Source organism: Camponotus floridanus, unplaced genomic scaffold, assembly GCF_003227725.1.
Source record: "Camponotus floridanus strain SB8 unplaced genomic scaffold, Cflo_v7.5 scaffold1, whole genome shotgun sequence".
Classification (NCBI taxonomy): domain Eukaryota; kingdom Metazoa; phylum Arthropoda; class Insecta; order Hymenoptera; family Formicidae; genus Camponotus; species Camponotus floridanus.
Window position 1 is genome coordinate 3230767 of NW_020229214.1, and position 26212 is coordinate 3256978.

The following is a 26212-nucleotide window of genomic DNA, read 5'->3' on the forward strand; positions in this document are numbered from 1 at the left end:
TATTTCTTTCTATTTTAATTCTCGTTTATATTTTGATAATTAACTTAGTGCATATATAATTAATTTTCTTGTTTTGAAAGTATATATATTTAAAAAAATATATATATAAAAGATATGCACATTTTTGTCAAAAAAAAAAATATATTTATATATATATATATATATATATATATATATATATATATATATGTTTTTAATGCTGTAATATTGATTTCACAAATAAAATACTTTATTAAATCAAGAAACTTAATTGTTTATTTATAGATATATTTATGATAAAATTCATATACAATCATCATATCAATGATTTCCTCGGAAGCTTCAAATATCAAAGAAGGAAGATTCTTAATTACATCAAGTTTTGTAAAATTAATTAAAAGCAATAATCTACGTTCAGATGGCTAAAACTCATTCTCCCTCCAATTCTTCAAAATTAGATTCATCTTTATGTTCTCCCAAACAGAACAATGTAGAAATAAAACTAATAGTTTCCATAAACATAGTTACCAATAACAAATTATTTGCAAGATTTGCTAAAGTGCTTTTACTATTTCTGGTTTGCACTCTATTTACGTAATTCATGAAACGCATTAATTTATCGAAGGCCTCATTAGTCTCTTTTCTTATCTCTGTAATAATATTATATATATATAATTAATTTATAAAAACTTTTGATAGCAATACGAACTATTAGTTTTCTAGATTCTTTTACAAATTTAAACAAAACAACAAATTTAAACAGAACAAAGGAACTTACTTATTTAAGGAATTACTATTTATAAGATAAAACACATATCTTTTCTTCTCATAATAATTAATATAAATATATAATAATTAAAGTAAGTACTAACGATTTTTTCTGCGATATATTACAAGATGTTTAATTTCATTATTTTTATCATAAATATCGTTGTCTATCATTGAGTCATCTGAATCTGTTATATTAATCGATGGAACATCAGTAGAAATTGACATATCGATATCTGAATCATCCAAATTTGCGCATCCGAATAATTCTAAAAGTTTTGTCATCCATTTAGACAAGCAAACAAGGATTTGAGTCTGCCATGATTCCTTGAAAGAATTTCTAATATCTTGAACAAGGAACTTTTCCATCGCTAACATGGAACGATGGAAGTTACCAATCGCAAATATCGTTTTTTTTAATACTCCCTTTTTATATAGATCCAATGATACAGATATTTTTTTGTATCTAAAAAGAAAATTATAAATAAGTGCATAATTAAATTTATTAAATTTAAAATTACACATATCGTAATTTTTTTAAAATATCATAAATTTTATCGTGAAAAATAATATGATTAAAACTGACGTAGTACATTCTGTACTGCAGAATTAATAATGTATTAATTATTAAACTATTATATTTATGAGATTATAAGAAAGTATTAATTAAAAAATATTAAAACAAGCAACATAATTAATTTATCTTATTACTTTTAAAAACTATATTTTTTATCTGATTGATATTTTTTCAGACATATAATGGGATGCAATAATAATTGATATAGTTATTGAAAGAATAGCCACTTAATTTATTTTAATATATTTTTCTGATTTGCATTTGTTCAGTATACATTTATAGCGAATATTATTACTGTGTCCATTATATGACTTATTAAAAGTTATCATTTACCTTATAGCTGTTTTCTTGTCTTTAATATAATTTTTCGAAAGCGTATTCAATTTTCTGCGACCTTCATTGTAAATCATGAAATACTGACACACGTCATATATAAATTGTCTTCCCCATCTGTTTCGAGAGAGAACGTTTCCGAATTCATTTGCGACACGACGAACAGAATTAGATATTCGACGGCCCAGAATCTTTTCGTAAATATAATTTACTCGTCCCGTCGTAGTCCTTGGTAATTTTCGATCGAAATTGCAGAGAATGCTTGCGCTGTCATCTTCATTAATATAAGTTTTACAATCACTTAGAGTTTCAATAGCGGTTAACCATGGTTCGGCAAAAAGTGTACGATGAACGATTATTTCGCGCGAGTTTTGCCTCGATGATAACGCGCAAACTATGAGACATTGCAACTCTTTGATACAATTGTCATGATCATTGGCTTTTTTAATCAATGAATGACAAAGTAGAGCATACAATTTTTCATTGGCCGTATCATTAGTTAGTGTAAAATAGGAGAATGTTGATTCTAAATTGAACTTATGAGTTTTTACATTACTGCTAGGTGAATCTCTTATTAAGTTTACGAGAGTTTGAGCAAGATAACCAAATGTAAGATTTCTTCTTTTCTTTACCGACAATAAACATTTGAATAATTTTTCGTTAAATGTAGCGGCATCGTTTATAATGTTTAGAACCTTGAAGCTTTGTATCGTTTTGCGTGGTAATAATTCCTAACAAAAAAATTTATATATACATATTTTTCAATAAATAAATAAATATATAAATATGTATGAAATAAATTTAAAAAACTATACATATATACATATATAAAATATCTAATATTATTCTTTTCTATGTATGTTGTAAGAAAAAAAAATATAATGCTTCTTGAAAAAATAAATTATTACCATGAAGCATTACATGTTTTTTTTCCTTACAACATGCATAGAATAGAATAATATTAAATATTTTATTTTAAAAGAGAAATATAGCTCATCACACATATTTATAAAATATGTCACATAAAATAATTTATTATTTAAATACAAACTTACCTTGTGCTCGTATAAAGTCACATTATACCTATTGAAATAACGATCGATCGTGAACCAAACTTTCTCTCCTATTCTAACGACATCACATAGTAAAAGTGATCCTTGAACCAAACTTTCGGTAAACCAATTTTCAGAGATTGTAGAATTCCATGGTGTTTGTTCGAATTGACGAACTGATGTAGTTAATCCACTAGCTCGGGCAAACCCCATAATTTTTGTTCGTATAATCTTGCTTATATCACTAATCGTATTTTGCAAATTGTCTCCATTAGAAGATGATATTCTTAACGTTATTGGATGATCAATTGGCCCAGTCAATCTTGTCAGGAAATGTTTTATCGTTGTTTCCGCATCTTGAATCTGTTTTGGATTTATTAAAACGAATGACGTATCATCCGATTGATTTTTTTGAAATCCTGTCCACGCATTAACATTATCATAATAAATACGCTTCGCCGTCACATAAGATATTGTAGTTTCTATAGAAGTACAACAATGATTATTGATTATCGATTTAATTATTATTGATATTGAATTAAATAATATATTTTTTGCCTTATATACTTACCGAAGAATAGAAAAAATGTTATTAATTTGCATCGCATGTTTGAACTAATTACAAATAACTAGCCCGTTTGTACGATCTCTCTCAAATATGTGATGCATTTCATCCAGAACAGCAAAATATTTCTTGTAAGTTTATTTCTATTTATCGCTTTGTAAGTCGTATGTCAGCATACATCATAAAACCTTAAAATTTATGCACTCAAGCAGACATTAATACGTGTTGTCTCATAGACAAAGTATTGAAGTATAATACAAAATTTATATTCGAGATTATACGAAATAATAACTAGTATAATAACATTTATAATTTTTGTAAAAAATTAACGAAAAAAAATAAAACTAACATTCTCATATTATAGTGCTGCAATACATATTATTGATATTTGACAATGCTATAACAGAACTATATGTATAGCATCAAGCGAAATGGCGCCTGCGTTCATGCACCACAACGATCGGGACGCCAGTCTGGGTAGCAGCTTGCTAGGAATCAATTCCATGCACAGGTACTGGTCTAAAATTAGTTAGAATGCATTATTTTCTTCATAAAATTGACTTTCATATTCCGATAATTATTGTGTTAATGAGAAAGGTGAGATTAGATATTCTTTGTATTTGTTATGTTTTAGATTTTGTTGTAAAAGGTTATTGACTGATTAGATATATCATCATATCAGAATATTATCTAACAATTGTTAATACTTGTAAGAAAAATATTTTTCATATAAATTTATTCATATTTTGAATGTATCAAATTGATAGTTTTGCTACAGTAAATTTTGATAGACAATACGCATTGTACGTATGCAGTGCATTATATAGTGTGTAAAGTGCGTACAAATTATATTTTTTGCATTGATGATTTCCATCGATATTAATTCTATATATGTTCAACAAAGAGGTAATATAACAGATGATATCATCGAGATGACAAAGAAACTCCGCGAATGTTGAGTCATTTACATCTGTGCGTCTTGTGACATAAAATGTTATTTAATTAGCCTAACATCATATGAAAGAGATAAGATAAGATAATAGATGAAAGACAAGATAATTAAATTAAATAAACTAAGCAAATATTTCTCATACGCGCGCTAATATAATTTCTTCGTATAATTTTTATTTAAATATTGAAACAAAAAAAAGCAATATAAAATCAGAATTAATTTTTATTAATATTAACTTTAATTTAATTAATTCTTTGTTAATTCTCAGAACGCAAAAAAGAGAGCCTTCTTATAACAATAAAATGTTGTAAAATTAAAATTATTTAAATATATATAAAATACACAGTTTTGCTATGCACGATGGGTAAGAAAAGAACGTTTCTATGGCTTGACAATAGGTGCCATCTACAGGGCGATCAAAAAGTACATGTGACTGGTGAGGCTTTCATTTGCGAATAAGGTGCTTACTAGTCACCTGCATTGCTCTTAACACCAGCCGGCATTTTTTCGTTGCAAGACACTCTAATTTCTCTCGTATACGAAAAATCGATTATAGCAAGGAATATTTTTGTGAGTGCGCGTTTTTTGTGGTATACATGTACACAAATATCTTGTGCAAATTCCATAAAATAACACAAAATAATCACACAAAATAATCACATGTTTAAAAATAATACGGTATATTTTTTGGAGAATGCTAGATTGCATATAAATACTTTCTAATTGAAAACGAAGAAATTGAGCTGCGAAGATGGACGAAGAAACTATGTGGAAAAATTTTTATCACAAGATTGTAGAAGAAAAATTGGCAAAAGAGAATCAAGAACAAGAGAAATCGGAGCATGAGATAAGGTAAATTAACGTCAACTACGTGTGATCATTTCTTATTATATGTTTTTACTCGATCTGTATCTGGCACTTTGCTGTAAGTTTTCTGCGAAACATATATGCTTTAAGAAGAAAGATACAGAAAATGTTATAATTTTATAAGAGAAATTATAAAAATTATTTGTTAATAAGATATAAAACCTGATTTCATATATATATATATATATATATATATATATATACATATATATATATATATATATATACACATACATACATATTAAAAGTCTATTTAATATCTATTTAATATGTATATTAAGTCTATCTATTTAATCTATATTATTAATATCCATTTTTATATAATATAAACACATATTTCTGAGAATAAAATAACATTTTTACAGGGAATATTTTTTCAAGCATGTCAAAATCTTAAATATTTTAAAAATGTAGTAACAAATATATTTAAAAAAATGTTAAACTTTTCACATAAAGAAGAAATATATTTATAAAATTTTTAATACAATTTATTGCTAACATGACAATGATATTGACAATACATTCATAACTTCAGAAAAATCAAAATTTTATCGATTAGATGTAAATTATGTACATATATATTCCAAAAATATTATTATACCACTGTAATAATTTTAAAAGAAGCAAGAGATGAACTTATTGTATGTGTATATGTATGCGTGTGTGTGTATGTGTGTGTGTGTGTGTGTGTGTGTGTGTGTGTGTGTGTGTATCTGTATGTTCGTGACATATTTGGCACGAAACTCAAAGTCAACAGTGCTGTATGTATATTCATAATTTTCACGTTGATGATAACGTCCTGTGATAAACTAGATGAATGCTCTTAACTCATCGATGAGATATTAAATTAAATTATATATAAGCATACACGCCTGTAAGATCTATTAATAGAATGAAATCAACATGAGGCGGTTCAGAGTAGGGATTAAATCTGACAATGAGCTCTATACCTATATGTAAAATAGGTGTGCCTATATATATATATATCCCACAAGATGCAAGGTCGTTGTCATGCTATATGATTCATAGCTTTCAACGTCTTTGTGAGAGATAATCAACTACAGACGTCACGGGAGACATGAAGTCGACCATCTGTAAAAGAATTTAGTCAGGTGTAATTCGATTTTATCGAATGACTTATTAATGTTATGAATTTTTTCTAGCATAAAATGATATTAATAGGTAAGATTTCCCTGCTCCGATTTTGATAAAATTTTACAGGCATGCAGCACTTACTAAATGTTTTAGTAAATGTACTAGTGATGTTCGAAAATTTTATCAAAATCGAAATAGGCTAGTCTAGCCGCAATAATTACAAAAGAAAATCATATATATAAATTATATATCATACATATTAATTATCTTAAATAATCATATATATGCTAAATAATCATATATGTACTAATGATCTTAAAATAATAATGCATTAATTAATAAGCGTAACCTTGCGCTTATTTCTATTTTTACAATATTTCCCACGGTTTCCCAAAAGACTGGATGATATTGTGACGAAAATACCGCGGACGTTACATCGAAATAACCGAGGGAATTTCCTCAATGATTAAGAACGAATTGATAAAGAAGGGGAAATTTATTTTAAATCACCGCTAGGTGAATAGCCCGTTCTAGATGAAACGTAAATTGTCTTGAAATGTAAATTAATTATTTGATACTATCTTAATGAGTTTCAAAATTGCATACATACATATATAATCAACATCGCTACTCTTTGAAATAATCCTCGAATACTTCGGTATTTATGAGATTAAAACAATGCAAATTTTTCTCACGTAAAGTTATATATGGTAACAATATAAATTATATAATTTTTGCAACGTAGATTTTGAGCATAATAAGATCATCATTTTAAAACTCATTATAAAATTTAACATTTTTATTTGCTTGTAAATTACTAAAGTATACAAAATGCTATTTAAACATTTTTAAGAAAATTAAATTTGATAAATCTTTTTCTCTATTAAAAATATATAATTAACAATTTTTAATAAATGTATTAATAAATATAAACAAACCGTAAATTTTACCTATTTTGAAACAGAAAACGTTCCTGCCTGGAAATATTATTTCGAGGTCATTTATATAATTAAAGATTGTCTTCAGCTTACATCACATTAAACCTTGCGCTTATTATTTACAAATAACACTTCAGTTTCATGATCATAATAATGCAACATTTAAAGATCAGTCTAACAATGGTTAAATTTAAACAATAAAAACGAGTGAACCATTTATAGTAAATAATAAACTATTTAATTTTTTCCAACAAATTTCTATTAATAATATTGTAGATTTATAGCATTATTTTGTCTCAATTTTACACAGATTATAGATGTGAAAAAAAAATATAAATTCATATCAAGTATAATGCAAATTGTGGATTAAAATGATGCTCTTATTATGCTCAAAATACGTTGCAAAAATTATATAATTCATATTGTTACCATATATAAAACTTCATTTGAAAAAAATTTGCATTGTTTTAATCTCATAAATACCGAAGTATTCGATGATTATTTCAAAAATTTGCGATTAATCCATTAATATTAAAATCGATTATGAAAAATAATCAAATTGAACTATTTAACTTTCAAGATTACAATGTTATAAGAATTTAAAAGATAACAAAGAAGAATAAAATGAGATTGCATAAGCGTGTGTTTTTTGAACGACGATCGACCGCAAAATATCCAACTGGCATGCGACATCATGAATCACTTCGTTCTTGAGTTAAGAATAAAAGAGGCTCAACAAGACGCAATGCATTGCTTCAAAAGAGAAAACAAAACAGCAGTGACGCAAATGAACAAACATCTCTTTCCTATTCTTTTCGCTTCGTAATTCGGGAACGTATTTCCCGTTTCATTTTTCGCAGAAAAACTTAAACAAATTGTTCTCAATATTATCCGATTAATTGGAGATTATAACTGTTTTTCATTCTTTTTAATATTTTTTTAAAAGAAATAAATAATATTTTTAAGAAAAATATACATTCGATTAAAATTATCTATTTAATTGATTAACTAAAATAATTCAAAAAGATTTTTTTTTCTTTTTTCTGTTATACGTAAATTTGTTGTAATAAATTTAAGTGATTATCAAACAAACGAATTCTACGTAATACTTTAATACATGTTATGATTTGTGTTTATCCTTTAATCGCAAAGCTTGTTTATCTGTGCGTAATTTATATGCGCTTTGATTTTATAGCAGTTGTTAGCATAATGTATTCATAAGTGCTGAGAAAATCCTACAAAAATGGAAGGTGATTGAAAAATAAAGTGTATTAAAATGGCATAATAAATATAATATGTAATATATAATAAATATATAATAAAATAAAATAAATTAAAAATATCATATATTGTAATTTCATGCAGCTAAATATTAATCTTATCACAATTTTTTTAAATATTTTTAAGAAATGAAAGAATTGTTATAATATTATAATTCTATTTAGTTTATTCAATTTATTATAAATTTATAATTTATAATATTATAATTCTATTTAGTTTATTCAATTTATTATAAATTTATTATCATATACTTGATTATGCAATATGCTACATATGGATCCTATTTACCAATTTACATAACAAAGAAAAGATAATTTCATATATTAAATATCTCACATAGTACATGCACATTTATTGTTATAATAAACTATTATTTTCTTTCAAGCCTTGTTAACTTACGTAATTCTAATTACATCTCTATCGCAAATTATTTGTGTAATCAAATCCCAATAGGCAACATGTTAGTATATCTTACTTGCTAATCTGTTATCTGTTTCCCAGTCAAATTCAATACTCAGTTTGCAAAGGAACAGAACACGGTATTTCATCAGTGTATTGAAACTGTTCATATAAATCTAATACGAGCCGATTTAAGTTCACAGAATTTGTAAATTATAATTTGCGATTGTGGGAATCTCGTATAACTCATGATGCATGTGGGATTCTGGTTTCCGGTTACGTAGAAAAGTAATTAAATTCCGGCTTTTATATGATCAAGCTATAACATTTCAACAATCAGTGTGAAACAAGTCGCGAAACGAGACATACATAATTTAAGAAAGATAATTTAGTGATTTGAAAAAAACAACCCAGTCTACAAAAATGTGAGCAAAAACGTCAATTCATCAATTGTCAAATTCATTTACTATATTTGATTTTTAAATGTTAAATAGCACATTAAAAGAGTTTTTTGTGACATTTGCTGCGTGATATTTACTATAGTGCATTATATTGTCTCTTAAAAGAAGTTTTGTCTCCGCAACAAAAATTTATTATCAAAGTGAAGTTGAATAGTGAAGTTAAAGTGCGAACGTGTATATAGAAAGCATTCGAATTTATCGTGAAATTTGTAAATTTTTCATAATTAAATTTTGTAAGATTTTATTCTTTGTAATAAACGCATTTTCTATTTAATTTCAAATTAGACAAATCTTACTGCTTATTATTAGTTGAAAATCATAGAAAAGTTAGAACATTATAAAATAAAAATCAAGAATAACAGTAAATAACAAAAATATTTTTGATCTAATAACGTAATGTACTTTTCTTTATCTTACGTAATTTTTCGTTACACGTGTTGTGTTTTTGCTGAAGGATTAATAAAATGGCACACTTCGAAAAACTGGACAAAAAGCATCCATATTATGCGATCGCTGCTATTCGAATGTCTCAAAAACCGGAAGCAAAAGAAGTGACTGTCGCAAGATTTTATTGGAAATTTGCCGCGTACAACTTTATTACTAAAAGGTGAAATGAGAAGATTTACATTTGTGTGCAATTTGTGTGGAAAAGCTTACGTTGCGCTTTAGTGCAGTAGCATTGTAATGTTTTTTGCGAACCACGTGTTCTTGTAAAACCACGCTTTTTAACGATTTCTGCACACGCGCATACATTTTTCCCAAATTTGAATTTTCTATTTTCCAAATTTTCCTATATTTTTTCTCGTTTTATTTTCTTAAAAACAATATATTTTAAGTTTAATTTTAAGTATTTCATTTGCAAATTATTTTTTCTTTGAAATATAGTCTTATTAGAAAAATATCAAAATATTAAAAGTACTATGTAATGTATCTTCATATTTATTTATTTTATTGCACACAATTAATCATATATCATATACTCTCTATATATCATATATATATTACAATATGCAGAAGTATACGCTAAATTTATTTCTTAAATGTACCACTCCTCGAACTCATTATATGTACATAAGCGCATTATATGTAGAATATTGCCTTAATGTTTTATTTATTGTATGAATTATATATATATATATATATATATATATATATATGTAGATATATATCTTCCCCTACTTATCACGTTATAAAAATATCTCTTAAACTATTTTAAACAAATATATTTAGATAAAATATTAAACATTACTTTAGCTCTCTTATATCTTGATAGCAAAGTATATTTTATGTTTTTGATCATTTATAATTAAATAATATATATTCATATTTTTATATGATTTAAAAATATGACAATTATACAACTATATTTAACAAGTAATAAATTTCTTATATTTTAATATTTTAATTAAAAAATAAAAGAAATTTTATTTTTATATGAGCAAACACTAATATATCGACAAAATGCAAATAATCTTATATTATTTTAATAAAATAAAATATTAAAAATTAAAATATAATTAAACTATTATCATTATTATAACCTGAATTAACTATAATTTGAAAATATTTACATATTTTTAGGGTTCAAGAATCAGATGGCAGTTTTTTCGAAAATCTCGGCACACTGCTTGCAGAAAAAGTTCGCGCTCAAGAACAAGCAGAGGGCCCGCTTCCACAGAAAAAGGATGAAACGCAAGAAGAAGAAGATTCCTTAAATGAGGAAGACAACATCGATGAGCTAACTGAAGCTCTGCTGGATGACAGCGATAGAGATGAAAACGAGCTTGCTCGGAATTTCTTGACCGAATCAATGGGATTAAACGTGAGTGTTAAATATTTTATATTATTATTAATAAAAAAAGCGATACAAAAAGTAAATTAATATTAAATTAATATAATAATAAAGATTTTAAAAATAAACTTTTTTGTATATATATAAAATTCTTTTTTAATTTTTTACTCTTAAATAATGATAAAATATCACATAACAATTTTATCTTATTTCATAGCACAATCATATATTTTTATAAACAGTCGCGTTATTTTCCTAATCTAATATATAAGAAACTTATATATCTTATGTATAAGAAACTTATTATCTCTTATATATAAGAAACATCACAATTTATAAAATTAAATTGCTTAACTCGGATTTCTCTTAAATTCAAGCGTAATGTCCAAGATTTATAATTCGCAATTAACATTAGAAGATTATCAAATCTTTTCTTAAAGAAGATATTATTTTGCATCTTATTTTGAGATTTTAATTTTGCATAGCTTATTATATTGCAAATTATTAATGACTACTTTCGGCAAGAGAACAAATTTTCACGCGTTAACGGTACAGAGTGTTGTCTGAAAATACTTCGAGTAGCTCCATACCGCATCCTTTACGTCAATAGATAACGGATGGTCTGTTCAAGATCGAAATGGCTCTTTACTGTCTGTAATGCTTGCGCACTGCAGAAAGAACTTTTATACAACGCGTTATATTCACGCCGTATGTAATTCAAGACAGATTCATCGACATGGGAAAATAATTTTAAACAGTAATTGCATTAACTGTGTGTGAAATTAAATTACATCAAAGAAATCTAGCGCATTTGACATTCATAATTTATATCTATATCTATTCATAATTTATATCTTTATATCTATTATATTAATTTTTTTTTTAAATTATTAGAGAGTGTTTCTTATAAAAATGAAAAAAATCACAATTAAAAATAACATTTAACGAAACAATTTAAATTAGATAAATTTTAAAATAGTCGTAAATATTAAATGATGAATAATAAATCTCGTAATTTTACCGTTAAATTCATAAGTATGCGTGATAAGCTATTTTACATGTCTATTATAAGAGAACTTTTACATATTTCCTCCGTAATTACAACATAATGTCAACTTTTTTATTTATGATAGATATTCATGATTCATAGACTCCTGCTTGTTAGATCGAAACTTCATATTTCTCGTACATTGCTGTATGTCCTGCCACGTAATTGTATATAACGATCGGTAACGGTATTGATTTTTCCAAAGGTCTCTCAGTCCGGAATGAAGGGTAGTCGAAGTTAGACGTTCCCTTAGGTGTTACACGAAATGGTTTTCTTTGATAATATAAATTTTAGCGCTGAATTTGTTTAATTTAACATGAAGTAATGCGTTTAATCAAATTTGACGAACCACTTTTTACTAAAAGCGAGGAAAAAGAGAAAAAATGCGTAAGTCTGAAATCAATTAAGCGAATTTACACATTATATATCATTATTCTTGCACTCTATCTTAAATTTATATACGTTAATGTGCTCAATATTTGTGTAATACATGCAATTTATATTAGTTATCGTAGAAAAATATTTTATTACTTATAATCTGTAATCACACATGAATAGTTTGACTATAAAAGATTAATATAATCAATATATCCCTTTCATACATTTCTGTAATTTGTTTTGCGTGATGTCATATGCGATAAAATATAAAATATTCTAATAAATTTTCATCGATTTAAGAATCAGTCGTTGTTCTACAAGCTTAAAGTTGAACTTTGATACAAAATAATGATCAACAGTTAAAATGTTGTACATCACACGCAATAAATTCTTAGTCAAATATTTTTATGCTCTTGAGAAAAAAATAAATAATTATAAAATTTATTAAAAAATTACAACATATAAATAATATATAAGATATATTATAAAAGAAATTCAGAAATATATACTATTATATTTATTGAATAATATATCTTTTCTCTTTTTCTTGCTATCTTTGATTATAAGCGATTTGCATTTATATGATTTGATTATAAAATATATACAAAAGTATCAGTCTCAAGTGAATAGTTTCAATATGTAGTACAATTATACATTCACACATGCATCCTCCATACAGGGTGTTATGCTTAATCGAGTAGTTAAACTCAATCTGAAATGAGATCCACGTGTCTGCGTTAGCAAATGCACAACGTACAAATACACTACCACTAAGTCTTCTAGTCGACGATTCTGATCCGTCGGTCCATCTATTCCTGGCAGTGTGGTGCTCGCCTCCGTCAAGTTCCTGTCTTGTCTTTTCACGCCGATTATCCTTACCACCTCTTTTAGTCTTATCGCTAATTACTATAATTTAATTAACTGGATTATCAAATACCTTCAAAATATATTTTCCTACAGAAGTTCTAAAACAAGAAAATAGAAATGTATTTGCGCGTTTTCATGATTAATGTGTGGATAAGTCAATGAAAGAAGTAGCAAACTATTCTTATTCATTTTACGTTTTATTTTGTTTTAATATCTGAAAAAATTTTTGGTGTGTTCAAGAAATGTGTATTCTAAAATTGAACATAGATTGGTGAAATAGAGTTTAATTTGTTATGTGTTGTGTAATTCTGTGTCCCAAAGAAGAGTAAATGTCATTAGCATAATTGCAAATATTTTACTAAGAAAATTTTATATTTTTTTATATCTTAAATAGTATTTCTCTTCTAATAAAAGTAAATTATGTTTAATTTTTATTAATAAGCATCATCGGTATATGTAAGAAAATTAAAATTAAATTGTAATAAAAACTAAAATTTCGATAAAGATTAAAAAATTATTTAAAAAATAAAAAAAGATAATTTTAATAAATATTAGTATAAAACAATATATAATACAATATAATAAAAATATATAATATAAAATAACATATAATAAAAAGTATATAATTCATTTACAATATGCATACAAAAATTTAAATACAATGTTTCTGTAGCTTCTGTTCAGTTACAATGTTAATGTAATTAAAAGTACTTCAGTTTTTGGTATTTGCTGAATTGTAAAAATAAATCGCTACTCGGAAAACTGGGTTGGACTGCTTTTTCTTCTCTTGTCCAATAGCCTTTAAAACTGGCAAATTGTCAGAGACAGTTTAAAAACGAATCGAATCGTCACGTGGTGTCGTCACGCGAGTCTCAATATTTATAGTTATCTATTTTCATTACTACCAATTTTTTTGTATATGAATCAAATGCCTTTCGTTATTATATAATTTCAAAGCATTTTTGCATATATGTATTCGTTATTATGTAATTTTGAAACATTTTTACATATGTTTCACGGTAAAAATAAAAATAATATACTATAAATAAAATTCAAATTTAAATTTAAAAATTCAGATTTATTAATATTGTGTAAAGTAATCATGATTATTATGACATTGTATACATAATAATAATAAATATCTTACCTTGTCGAAAATTAGAATTTATAATAAAGTGGGCGTAGAGTTAGTCCGGTCCAAAATTACATAATTCTATGAAAATTAGAGGAGAAGAACGCAATAACAAGGACAAAAGCATGTAGTACATACATTCATGCTATGTAGTACATACATTCATTCTATTTATCATACAACGGGTGTCTCGATATGCCTTGATGACCAATGAACTAATTGTCAGTATATCAACTTTCATTGGACGTAATTGCGCGAACATATGAACGCATTGTGGTTACACTTGTCCTGTAGGTCACTCTAAACGGGATACGACATAGTTCTTTTGTGTCCAGATTTGTTATGCATTTTCAAACTGTTTAAATACATTAGAAAATATAATCTTCTTTCTCTAAAATGTACATATATGTACATCTCCTTCTTGCCAAAAAACATATAAAATATAAAATTAATAGAAAACATCTCATCCAAAAAACATATAAAATATAAAATTAATAGAAAATTATTAATGCATATTAAATATTTTATGATATTGTTTACTTGAAGGAAGTTGTTTTCATCAGCAAATTTAACCGTGAAATATAGAGTGTAGCCTAAATCTCACTGTCAGAGTCAATTACACTTGGCAACTATAACTACCAGTGGACACTGATCTTGAAGGTTGTATTCCGAATTCTGGTCTTTCCACACAAACAGAATTGCTGTCCTCACAACTTTCATTAGAAATTAAAAGTTCCTATGTAAGAAGCAGAATATGCAAAATATATAAAATAAAATTACATTATATTTTATCTTAAAATAGTAGCATCTTGATAAGAAATTTATAAGTATAGCTTATTATTGCCAATGTTTTTAATTTAATTCGTAATTCTTTTTGTTTAATAATTTGTAAAAATTGCATAAGCTAGATTTTTTATATATCCAATTCCTTGTATCAATGTATTATATTCGAAACATGTTCAATATATTCATAATATTATTGACTATTCCAAAGTTTGTTATAGTAAGTCTGTGGGAATATAATTTACTTAAGAAGTATCTTTTTTTAAAATTAGCATGGAATCAGTTATAGGAAGCATGTATTATCGATCCTCTATCTGCGAAAACGATAAGAAACATTAGAAGATGTTAGAAAAAACTACAATTACAATAACAGCATAAAAAATTCAGTATTATATAACAGTAACGCATTTGTTGCAATTTTCATACTTTTTTTAATTTAGTAAAACATATACATTGTTCATTGATAAATTAATAATATAATGCAGTATTTACTAACAACCTAAAATTTATCACAACGGTTAAAATTTATCTGCTTTCTTAAAATATGCGATTAACTTGTTTTTACTCTGATAAATCGAATAAATTTTTCATCCATTATCTAAAAAAGAGAGACACTGCCAAATAAACTTCACTTTTTAATATTACACACAGTAGAAACAGATCAAATAATTCATTTTTAAAACTTATTTATAATTATTTTAATTTTAAAACAACGAATTAAATAAATAAACTATATTCCCACAGACTTGCTGTAACACAAACTTTAATATTAAAATAAAGAGATACACATACAATGCAATGAGAATTTTGTCAGCGATAATTTTATCCCAAGTTTATTATTTGACGTAATCGTACACGCTCGTATTAGACTACTGATATCGATTAATTTCAAAATATTACGATTTATGCACGCTCGATTGCGATCGTCGATTATGCATACATACGGTCAAATATGCGACGACTCATCGTATTATCGATAAGAAAGGTCGTGGTCGTCGTAGAAGTTCATCTTTGACTGCGTTTAATGCCAGAGCGAAATTCGTCGATCATGCGTGCGATAAATCGGCTCTTTCTCTCTAGTTTCAATAATACTTAAAACTTTCGGAAAACAAAAGCTTTGGCTAAAGTAAGTTTATTATTAAAGTATTTTTATTATTTTTGAATAAATGTGGTTACAAGAGTCATTTTGCGGTCAATTCTTTATTCTCACGCAAGATTCGAATGTGTCAGTGTGAACAAGTTCGACGTCTGATTGAGAGCAGAATCGTTGATGCATAAACGTCATTGTTCTTAGATAACAATATGATCTTCTGTCTTGAGTTTCCGCGGGTCATTGTCGTGTCGCTCTAGATTCCTCTTCTCTAGATCTACTGTTTGTTATCGTCGTCGATATCGGTTAAGACAAATCGTCTAAGAAAATTGACAGCGTATCGTTCATTAACGAAACAATTACGATTTGATGTGACAATGACTTTTTTAGGTACATATTATGTGTATCATAAAAAAACTGAACATATAACTCAATGTGACTACATAATTATTTGTGTGATTCGTGTGAGTTTTGTATATAAGTTCAGAAAGTGATAAAATAACTATGAGATTCAATATGGTGAGCACAAATCCGCCTATAGGGGCGATTACCCTCAATCGTATGAGAAATACTTTTTGCGGAGTGCCAAAAGCTGAAATTGAACGTAGAACCAATGCACTCTTGCAATCCATGACGGTGAGTTTAATCATCGACTATCTGTGATGAAAAAAACTCGTAAAATTATATATAATGTTTTCCCAGAAAAGTCGAATATGAAAACTTCCAGCGCAAGTTTTTAACTTTTATATCCCTTTTTTCCTTTTTCATGCTCTTCCTTTTTCTTCTTGTATTTATATTTATTTTATTTATATGTTTTTGCATTCTAATTCTTTTATAATTTTCTTATTGTAAAAAAAAATTATTAATATAAGTTAGTATCGTGTTACTTTAAAATTATTAATCACAAGTTATAACTCTCTTTCAACTTGAATTATAATAATTTAACAAATTCAAATATAGTTTATGTGATATATTTCGACTTTTTTTTAATTTTACGTATATTATATATTATGATAAATTATGTAAAGTTTATGTAAAGTTATGTAAAGTACTTTTATATTTTTATATGATTATAACTATTGTCTTAAAAATATGAATATTTTTTTTAAAAATTCTGTATTTTAATTCGCAGATTTTAACAGAGCTTCGAAAATAACGCGAAACTGCTCATATCGACAGATTATATTTTGTCATAACATATAGTTAGCAAATTCAATAGCAAGATTTATGAGAGGTTCAAGTTGAACAAACTAAAACACATAAATTAGCTGTTAATGATAAACAAAAATCATATCATTATATATATATGTATGTGTTTTGCTTCTTCTTTGTTATTAATGTTATACATGATGTACTGTTTATAGATCGAAGAGCTTTATGCTGCACTGTTGTATATGATCCAACATCAGATTGGCTTCGACGTTTCCAGAGAGTGTAGTCAAGAAACTCTTTTGAGCCATTTACAAAATGCTTTTAAAGTCGATAATGAGACACACGAAAGAGTGTTAGAAGAAACAAAAAATCTCGAAGTAATTATTTTTATAATTATTTGACAGAGATATAATATATAAGATAATATATTTATATATATTTAATAATTTTATTATTCATGTTTTAGCCACCAGAATTGCATCTGAATGTTGAAGTGATTGAAGCCAAAGAACTAGTCTCTAAAGATTCTAACGGCAAAAGTGATCCTTTTTGTGCCCTTTATCTTGAATCAGCTCCGACCAGAAGATATAATACTGCCGTGAAAACTTGTACACTCAGTCCAATTTGGGAAGAACATTTTGAATTGTGAGTAAAATATTTATTTTTTTACTTTTGTGAAATATGATAAAGATATTTATACAAATAAAATAACATTTTTGAAATTTAATATATAATATTTTATATTATTAAATTTTTGACAAATTCATTAATATTAAAAAAAAAGTATGCAAGGACATACGAAATGTTCTAAAAATAAAAATAAACTTTTATGCATGAAAATATATATTGTTAATATATATATATATATATATATATATATATATATAAATGTTCTTTTAAAGTTAGTAAATTACTTACTACCTGTTTAGGAAAAAAATAGGCAAAGTCTAAATTTTATCTTGTAATTTAAAAAATTTATATTAAATATAATTGAATTGAATTTTATATATTTTCATTATTTATTATTTAGACCATTAGAAGATCCTGAAAACGACATCTTGTGCCTTGAAGTATGGTAAGTTATATACTACTTATATAAAATGTGTGTATTATTATTAATAGTTATAATTCCAATACAATGCCAATTTCAGGGATTTTGATGCTGCTGAAACCGTGCCTGAAAAAATGAGCAAAGTTAAAGATGTTAAAGGTGTTCGCGGATTAGTTAAGTTAGCTAAGGAAATTGCAGTAACGGCTACGACTGGTAGTCATGATAATGAATTCATTGGTCGATGTCGAATACCATTAAAGGTAATAATAAAAGTTTAAATATATATATATATATATATATATATATATATATGTATGTATAATGTTTCTGTAAAGAGTATATAAAATATATTATTTTTTTAATAATACATCACATTTTTATAAGAGAAAGTGCTTATAAAAATAAATATATAATGCGCCATTCAAATTTTCTTAATATATTAATTAATATACTAGATATATATAACACATATATATTTTAATTTATATATTATTTATATACACATATATACACATATGATTAATCACCCTCTTTTTTATTAGAAGCTATGTTAATACTATATACAGTATTGTTTTTTAACATTAAGGTAAATGGCTATAACTTCGTCAGCGGATATAATTTCGTCAAGCCTTCTTAAAATTAAATAAATTAAACAATCTCGCGTATATCGATTATATTTCCTGATTTGAGACGATGTTTCAAATCGTTTTTTTATTTAATTTTAAGAAGGCTTGACGAAATTATATCCGCTGACGAAGTTATAGCCATTTATCTTATATATGTTATATAATACTAAAATGCAATATATGATCTGTTTGTATTTTTAATATTAATTACATGTTCTATATTTTTAGGACATACCATCAACGGGACATACTATGTGGTACGCTTTAGAAAAGAAGAACAAATCCAAACGTCGAGGCGTTATAAAACTTCGATTGGCTTTTAGTGCAGAACATAATGTACAAGTGGCCGCACAAGAACATCGACATTTGTTAAGAGTATTGCTACTTCATGAGATTGAAGCGGAAAAAATCGAAAAATACTGTTGGTGTGGTCGTTGGTCGGGACCAGCCGAAGCTCTCATTCTTCAGCATAGTGCTCAACGTGGTTTACTAGCTAGAAATCTCGCTTTGGCACAATGGGTGGAATACGCAAGGATTCACCAAGAGCATCCATTAAGTTTCACAGTTTTTAATAAGCTCGCAATTGATTTACTCAGACCAATGGACAGTGGCTTATTCTCCGCCGATGAAACTAGATTATTCTGGGATGCCACCAAAAAAGTTCTGTATTCATGCTTAAATAGTATACGAAAAATTCGAAGACTGACTTTGGGGGATAAAAATGTCATGATGCAACTGTCCGCTATTTTGGGGTAATTATCTAACATTTTTATCATTTTATTAACTCTATATCATATATTAAGATGCAAATGCTTTTCTAATATTATAAATACTATTCTAGTATTAAATATTATTAAATGATATCTATGTCTTTACTGATAATAAACTTAATAATTTAATATAGAAAAATATTCCAAGAGAGATAAATAAAATCTTTATATAAATTTATTTTATTATTTTATTATATAGGATATTATCATCCATATTCTCTCTAAAAGTTCCTGAAGACATTGACCTCTTTCCGGTCAAAATGTACTCTTGGTTTCCTCAATTTGACGAAAATGTCAAAATGGATGTACTTCAAGGCTTGGAAAACACTGTTATTCAAAGCTGTGCAGAGTGGTAAATATAAAATAAAATTATAAATTTAAATTAATTTATACTGTTTAATAATTACTCAAGATACATTTTGATATGTTCAAGGTTTGATTATATAGTAAGCAATAATTCACCTGAAACAGAATCGGACGAAGATGCACTTAGATATCATATTAAAATAATTCAATTGATTAGATCAGACTTACAGAAAGCTATCGAAAATTATGACAAGTTATTCATAAAGTAAGTGATTTAAAAAAACGCAGAGTAAGACGTAATCAATAAAATACAAATAGTATAATAAATATTAATTACTAATTTTTTAGAAAAATCAATATTCCGTATGCAAGACTGTTGTATATTGCGTATGAAAAGAGAATCAGCGATATGTGCATGATTATTATAGAGGATGTATGCGCCAGATTAAAACGAATTGAAGTTGATAGCACTGACAACACGGAATTAAGTTTAGGCACAACTTTGTTTGAGCTTTATCTTACACTTCAGAGATATGCTATGTAAGTCCTTATAATTTTGTAAAATTTTTACATATTTATTTTTTTTTGTAATATCTGTAACTTTAATCAATTAACTCATTTAATTATCAATACATTGATTAACAGACTTGGTCAGGTACTTTGTGCCGAAGGACAGCTGGAGGATATGAAGATACAAAAATATCACGAGTGGTTTCGAGGTGGTGTCGCACATTGGTTGGACATCGCAGTATACAAAGCACTTAAACGCATTGACAGAGCAGTCGAGATTGACTCTTTGCAAGCAGTCGACAATAGCGTTCAGTATAGTTCGAGCGCCGTGGATACATTAACAACTTTCTATCAGATCAAGGTCTTTTGGACACAACTTGCATGGCCAGATGTTGAAGGTTCCTATACATTTATAGCAAAGATCATTGATGTAAGTTTCAAAATTTTTCTACCTAAAGTTTAATATAATTAATGTAATATATAATATGCTTATTAATAGAAAATATATAATTAACAAGAAATATATATATATATATATATATATATATATATATACACACACACATTTTATTTATATTAACAGATAAAAAAAAGATTAGGTAGAAATTTTAATAGAAATTTTAAATATAATTTATAATAATAATAATTGTTTATTACAGGACATTTGTAAATGTTCCATTGCATATGCGGATAAGATGGCACAAAAAGCAGAACTGACAACGGAATTAGAGCAACTCTCGCAGAGTAGCGTTTATGAAAAGAAATTTACAATATCAACGGCCTGGTGTTTTGCGATTAATAACATAGATTATATTAGAACGTCGATCGCACCACTAGCCAAAGATTTAGGACTGGAAGAAATTGTAGAGGCTTTAGGGGAACACAAGACTCAAGAAGAGGCTGATCGTTGTCGACAGACTCTTGAACTTATTATTGATAACGCCACAGATACTGTAAAGAATAAGATCATAGAGTTGTTGGAAGTTGTAGCTAACAAAATGGCTCCTGCGATGAATAGGTACGTCAAATATTAAGAAGTTTTACTTTTAAGAAGTATTACTTTCTTTATATCAATTAATCATTTTAATTTATAACGAAATTTGTAGCGCAACTTATTATTTTTAATTTAATTATATTCTAAGCTATTCTATTGAGAGATTTGCTTGCACTTTCAGATATCTCATGGAAGGAGCTGAATTAATTGATACGACGAGCAACGCAATGGATCGTCTATTACAGTATCTAGATAGTAATCTGACAACATTACATGATAATCTAAACGAGGATAACTTTAATAGAGTTCTCCTAGTGATTTGGGAAATCATGTCTGAGACGCTATATAAGTTAGTCAATACTAATTTAGAGGTACATATTTATGCAAGCATATTTTTGTATCGTATTAAAGCTTTTCTTTCTCATAAAATAGCATTATTATTTACAGAAACGACGACCGCCAGCTTTTTACTCCAATTTACATCGAACTCTTCATACGCTCATCCGATTTTTTAATCTCGGTGCCGATGAAACAGCGAATGTGCAAGTTTTAGAGAAGATCGAACATCTTTTAAAATTACACGGACTTGAAACTGCTGAGCTCATACATCGTTATCATCAAGAACGTTTAGAAGAACAGAAAGAAATTGAGGAACCTATTTATGGTCTTATCACTGTCAAAGCACATTTCATCGATAATTTGCTGAATATACAGATTTTGAATGCAAGAAATCTTCATAGTATGGATAATAATGGTAAGCAAAATTATAATCTATAAAAAAATCTATAAAGAAATATAAAAAGTTAACGCGTTGTTTGCGTGATAATATAAAATTAACGTTTAATTAACGTTTAATTAACGTTTAATTAACGTTAACGTGAAAGTAACAAAAATATTATTAAATCAGAAGGAATAAAAAGTAATTGAATAAATATCAAATGAAGTTTGCAATTATGATAAATGCAATTATGATAAATGGTCTTATAAGCGGAATATCTAATGATACAAGTAATGATTAAATAATTTAAAACACACACTTATACGTTTAACGTAATAACTAGTTGGCTATAAAATGAACTTGTGTAATTATTTTCTTATCATAGGAGAGTGGTTATTTCAACTTTAATGTTTGATCGTTAGTGTAACCAATCGCGAACTTCTTTAAAAGAAAGAATGATATTTTTTTCGATTTTGTAGGCGATTTTATAGGCAAGCTGTCTACTCTTGAGCGCAAACTGCACTCAAAATCTAAACAAAGACTGAAAGAAGGGAAGACAAGTATGTAAAAGCAAGTGTAAAATCAAGTTCTCCCTCATCATTATTACATGATTCTCTATCAGATTGCCTGCTCTCGTGAAAATAGCATTTTGAAAATGCATGACTCGAACAAATTTGTATTGATATTTTATAAAAATAGAAAAATAGTCTCTGTTTTTAGTGAATACTGTGAATTTTAGTGAATGGTCTTCCTGAGTTAAAAATCGAACACGGCACGGAATATTTAATTCACGTCAATTATCTGTCTAATCTTATTTATACATGAGGTTCTTTAAAATTATTATTATCAATAACAAATGTATGAGATAGCAAAATCATTAAACAAAAAAATTATTTTGAATATAATTAAAATTATTTAACATATGCAATGAAAATGAAAGTATAATAACCTCATCGATAAGATAGATTACGTCGACAGTGATAATCATCTTCACCGTGCATGAATAGTTTCACACTGGGTTTCTTCAAATGTTTAATGGGCACATCTATATTATATATGTTATATAAAATATAAGTTTATTATGTTTATTACAGGTAAATGTGATTCCTATGTAAAAATCAAATTATTGCCTGATGAGAAATTTGCGGATATAAAGGCGCCAAAAACACATGTGCAAAAAGAAACACTTTTTCCCCTTTTTGACGAAACATTTAACATGTTAGTAAAAGAGTTGATTATTAATCAAAATTATTTAATTAATTATATATGATATTCTGGTATTCTCATAAAATATTTCTAACATTTTAGTAGTCTTACTCCGGAACAAAGAGCCATAGAAAATGCTATAGTGGCATTTGAAATGAAAGACAAAGACTTTCTTAGATCAAAATTTATGGCTGAAGCTTTCCTACCATTTAGCGAGATTCCTGACACTGAACCTGAAACTAACTTTCCAACTTTAGAACAAGTTCATTTAAAACTTTCCCGACCAACCAAAAAAAGTAAGTATTATAAAATAAATAAATTTTTTTATTATATTTCAAGAACATTATATTTCATTAGCATTATATTTCAAGAATTAATAATTCATATAGTTCATAATAGTTACAATCTAATAATAATTATATTTAACATTATAATTAATTTACTTTCATAATTTAAAAAATTTATATAAAACATGCATTTATTTATTAAATATGCATACAATTTAATTATATCCACTGTTTGTAAATTTTATATTAAATATAAATTAAATATGAAATTATATTAAATATAAAATTGATTTAAAGGTACGGATGTCGTTCGCGCATTAGAGCATCGAAAAGGAGATACTCAGGCGATGGATTTCATTGCAAAACTCAACACTAAAGCAAACTCTAAATGATCTATGTGGAATTTCGATATGGATCTACATTTGGATCATTTTCGAAAGTACTCAATGCAAAATATGTTCAAGCAACTCAGTTTATACAAAACGTATCAATGTTAATAATACGCCAGCGTTGCCTTACGAGAAGTTGCTGTAAATATTTTGTAACAAATACTTTAATCATCATGTTAATATGATACTCTTATAATAGCATGATGCTCGCGAATATTTTAAGGCTGTGTATAGTTTCGACTACTTATATAACTTTCGAAACAATAACCGAGTATTGCATTTTAAAACTTTAAACAGAAAACTATAAGGCTGAGTAAGTCCTATTTGCAAAAAAATACAATACTTATAATTATTATGAATTAATAGATATTATATTGAGCAACTAATAACTAAATACTTAAAGATAGTTTTATAATAAAATTTATGTTACAATATATTGAAAATTTGAGAGAATATTTTACATTATATATGTAATATTGTTATGCAAATGGAATATGTATATAGTTTATAAATACATATATGTACATAGATTCTCAATAATATTAAATAATTTATATGCGTTTTTAATTTTTAATGTTCATATACCATCACTTTAAAACATATAATTTTATTTTATATAACTGCGCATCCTTCACGATAAACCCATACATACACATACAATGTAAATGTAATAAATTTTTTAACAAATAAATATGTCAAAAATAACATTAATTATTTGATATTGATAGCATCAATTTATATTGTGAATTTAAATTATAATTTATTAAAATTTATATATTGCGCATTACGATATATATATATATATATATATATATATATATATATATCAAATAATTCGATATATTTACCGTTGCGCGTAATTTGCAAAGATGTTTTAAAATAATAATAAAAATGCATTTTGACGTTATTTAAATTATATAATGATGATATTTTATCAATTTAAGTAAACTAAAAATTTTAAAAATCTAAGAAATTATTCGTATTCTAATATAATTTAGTTTTATTTAATATTACCGAAATTATTAGATATTAACAACATTTACATCTGAATTTAACATTATGTAAAATTTTTATAAAAACAATTTACAATATAGCATAATTAACAATATAATTTATACAATATAAAAAAGAACGTAATTAAACGTAACTTATATAATATAATCATTATTAAACATTCACATTACATATAATTCGCATTATATATGCAATGTAAATATTTTTAAAAATCAAGAATGATGTCGAACATTATACATTAATCTTGATTGTACAGCTTTGTAAAAATGATATATAATTTTTTGATCTTACATTATAACTTTTAATTTTAATATTCTATAAGAAAAGCCTTATAGTATTAAAATTAAGTATAATAAATTATAATACAATAAAGTTATAATATATAGATAATCCTACTATATAAAATATTATATCTAGCAATCCTAACAATCCTAATCATCCTAAACAATTTTGATGATCCTAACAACCCTAGTGATCTTAACAATCCTAACGATCATAACAACCTTAATGATCCTACCTAACAATCCTACTAAAGGATCCTAACAACTTTAACGATCCTAATAGTTGCAATGATCCTAACAGCCTAATTGCTCTGCAAATTAAACCAGAGGAAATATGTGATTTTTTAAGATTTGGGGAATATGCCCTAATTAGGATTTTATTACACGAACGTAGTGTTTCTTTATTTTTTGCGAGTTTATTTTCTGAGTTTATTTTTATATGTTATTATTTATTTTATGCGTACCCGTTTATTTTATCCGTTTAATTTACACGTTTATTATGTACCATTGCACATTTTTAGATTAACTTTTCGAATATCCAGACATTTGGC

General features: G+C 26.3%; 1 protein-coding gene and 1 pseudogene across 5 annotated transcripts; one reads left to right on the forward strand and one right to left on the reverse strand.

Moving 5' to 3' along the window:
• Window positions 1–193: 193 nt before the first annotated feature.
• LOC112637592 lies at window positions 194–3351 on the reverse strand (annotated as a pseudogene).
• A 1273-nt stretch (window positions 3352–4624) lies between these two features.
• LOC105251665 (protein unc-13 homolog 4B) lies at window positions 4625–24734 on the forward strand. 5 transcript variants are annotated; one of them, XM_025415604.1, is made up of 20 exons: window positions 4625–4796; window positions 4928–5078; window positions 9722–9874; window positions 10849–11089; window positions 17722–17886; window positions 17976–18154; window positions 18540–18584; window positions 18661–18820; window positions 19415–19938; window positions 20156–20308; window positions 20390–20527; window positions 20611–20802; window positions 20908–21202; window positions 21432–21790; window positions 21948–22137; window positions 22214–22520; window positions 22964–23044; window positions 23579–23702; window positions 23793–23986; window positions 24275–24734. In XM_025415604.1, exons 2-20 carry the CDS (start codon window positions 4978–4980, stop codon window positions 24367–24369), a joined length of 3696 nt encoding a protein of 1231 aa, XP_025271389.1. In that variant the 5' UTR covers window positions 4625–4796; window positions 4928–4977; the 3' UTR covers window positions 24370–24734. The 5 variants fall into 5 exon arrangements, with proteins under 5 accessions (XP_025271389.1, XP_025271393.1, XP_025271391.1 ...); XM_025415606.1 differs by lacking the exons at window positions 4625–4796; window positions 4928–5078 and adding an exon at window positions 9012–9231; XM_025415608.1 differs by lacking the exon at window positions 9722–9874 and having other exon boundaries at window positions 4625–5078.
• The last annotated feature ends 1478 nt before the right edge of the window (window positions 24735–26212 follow it).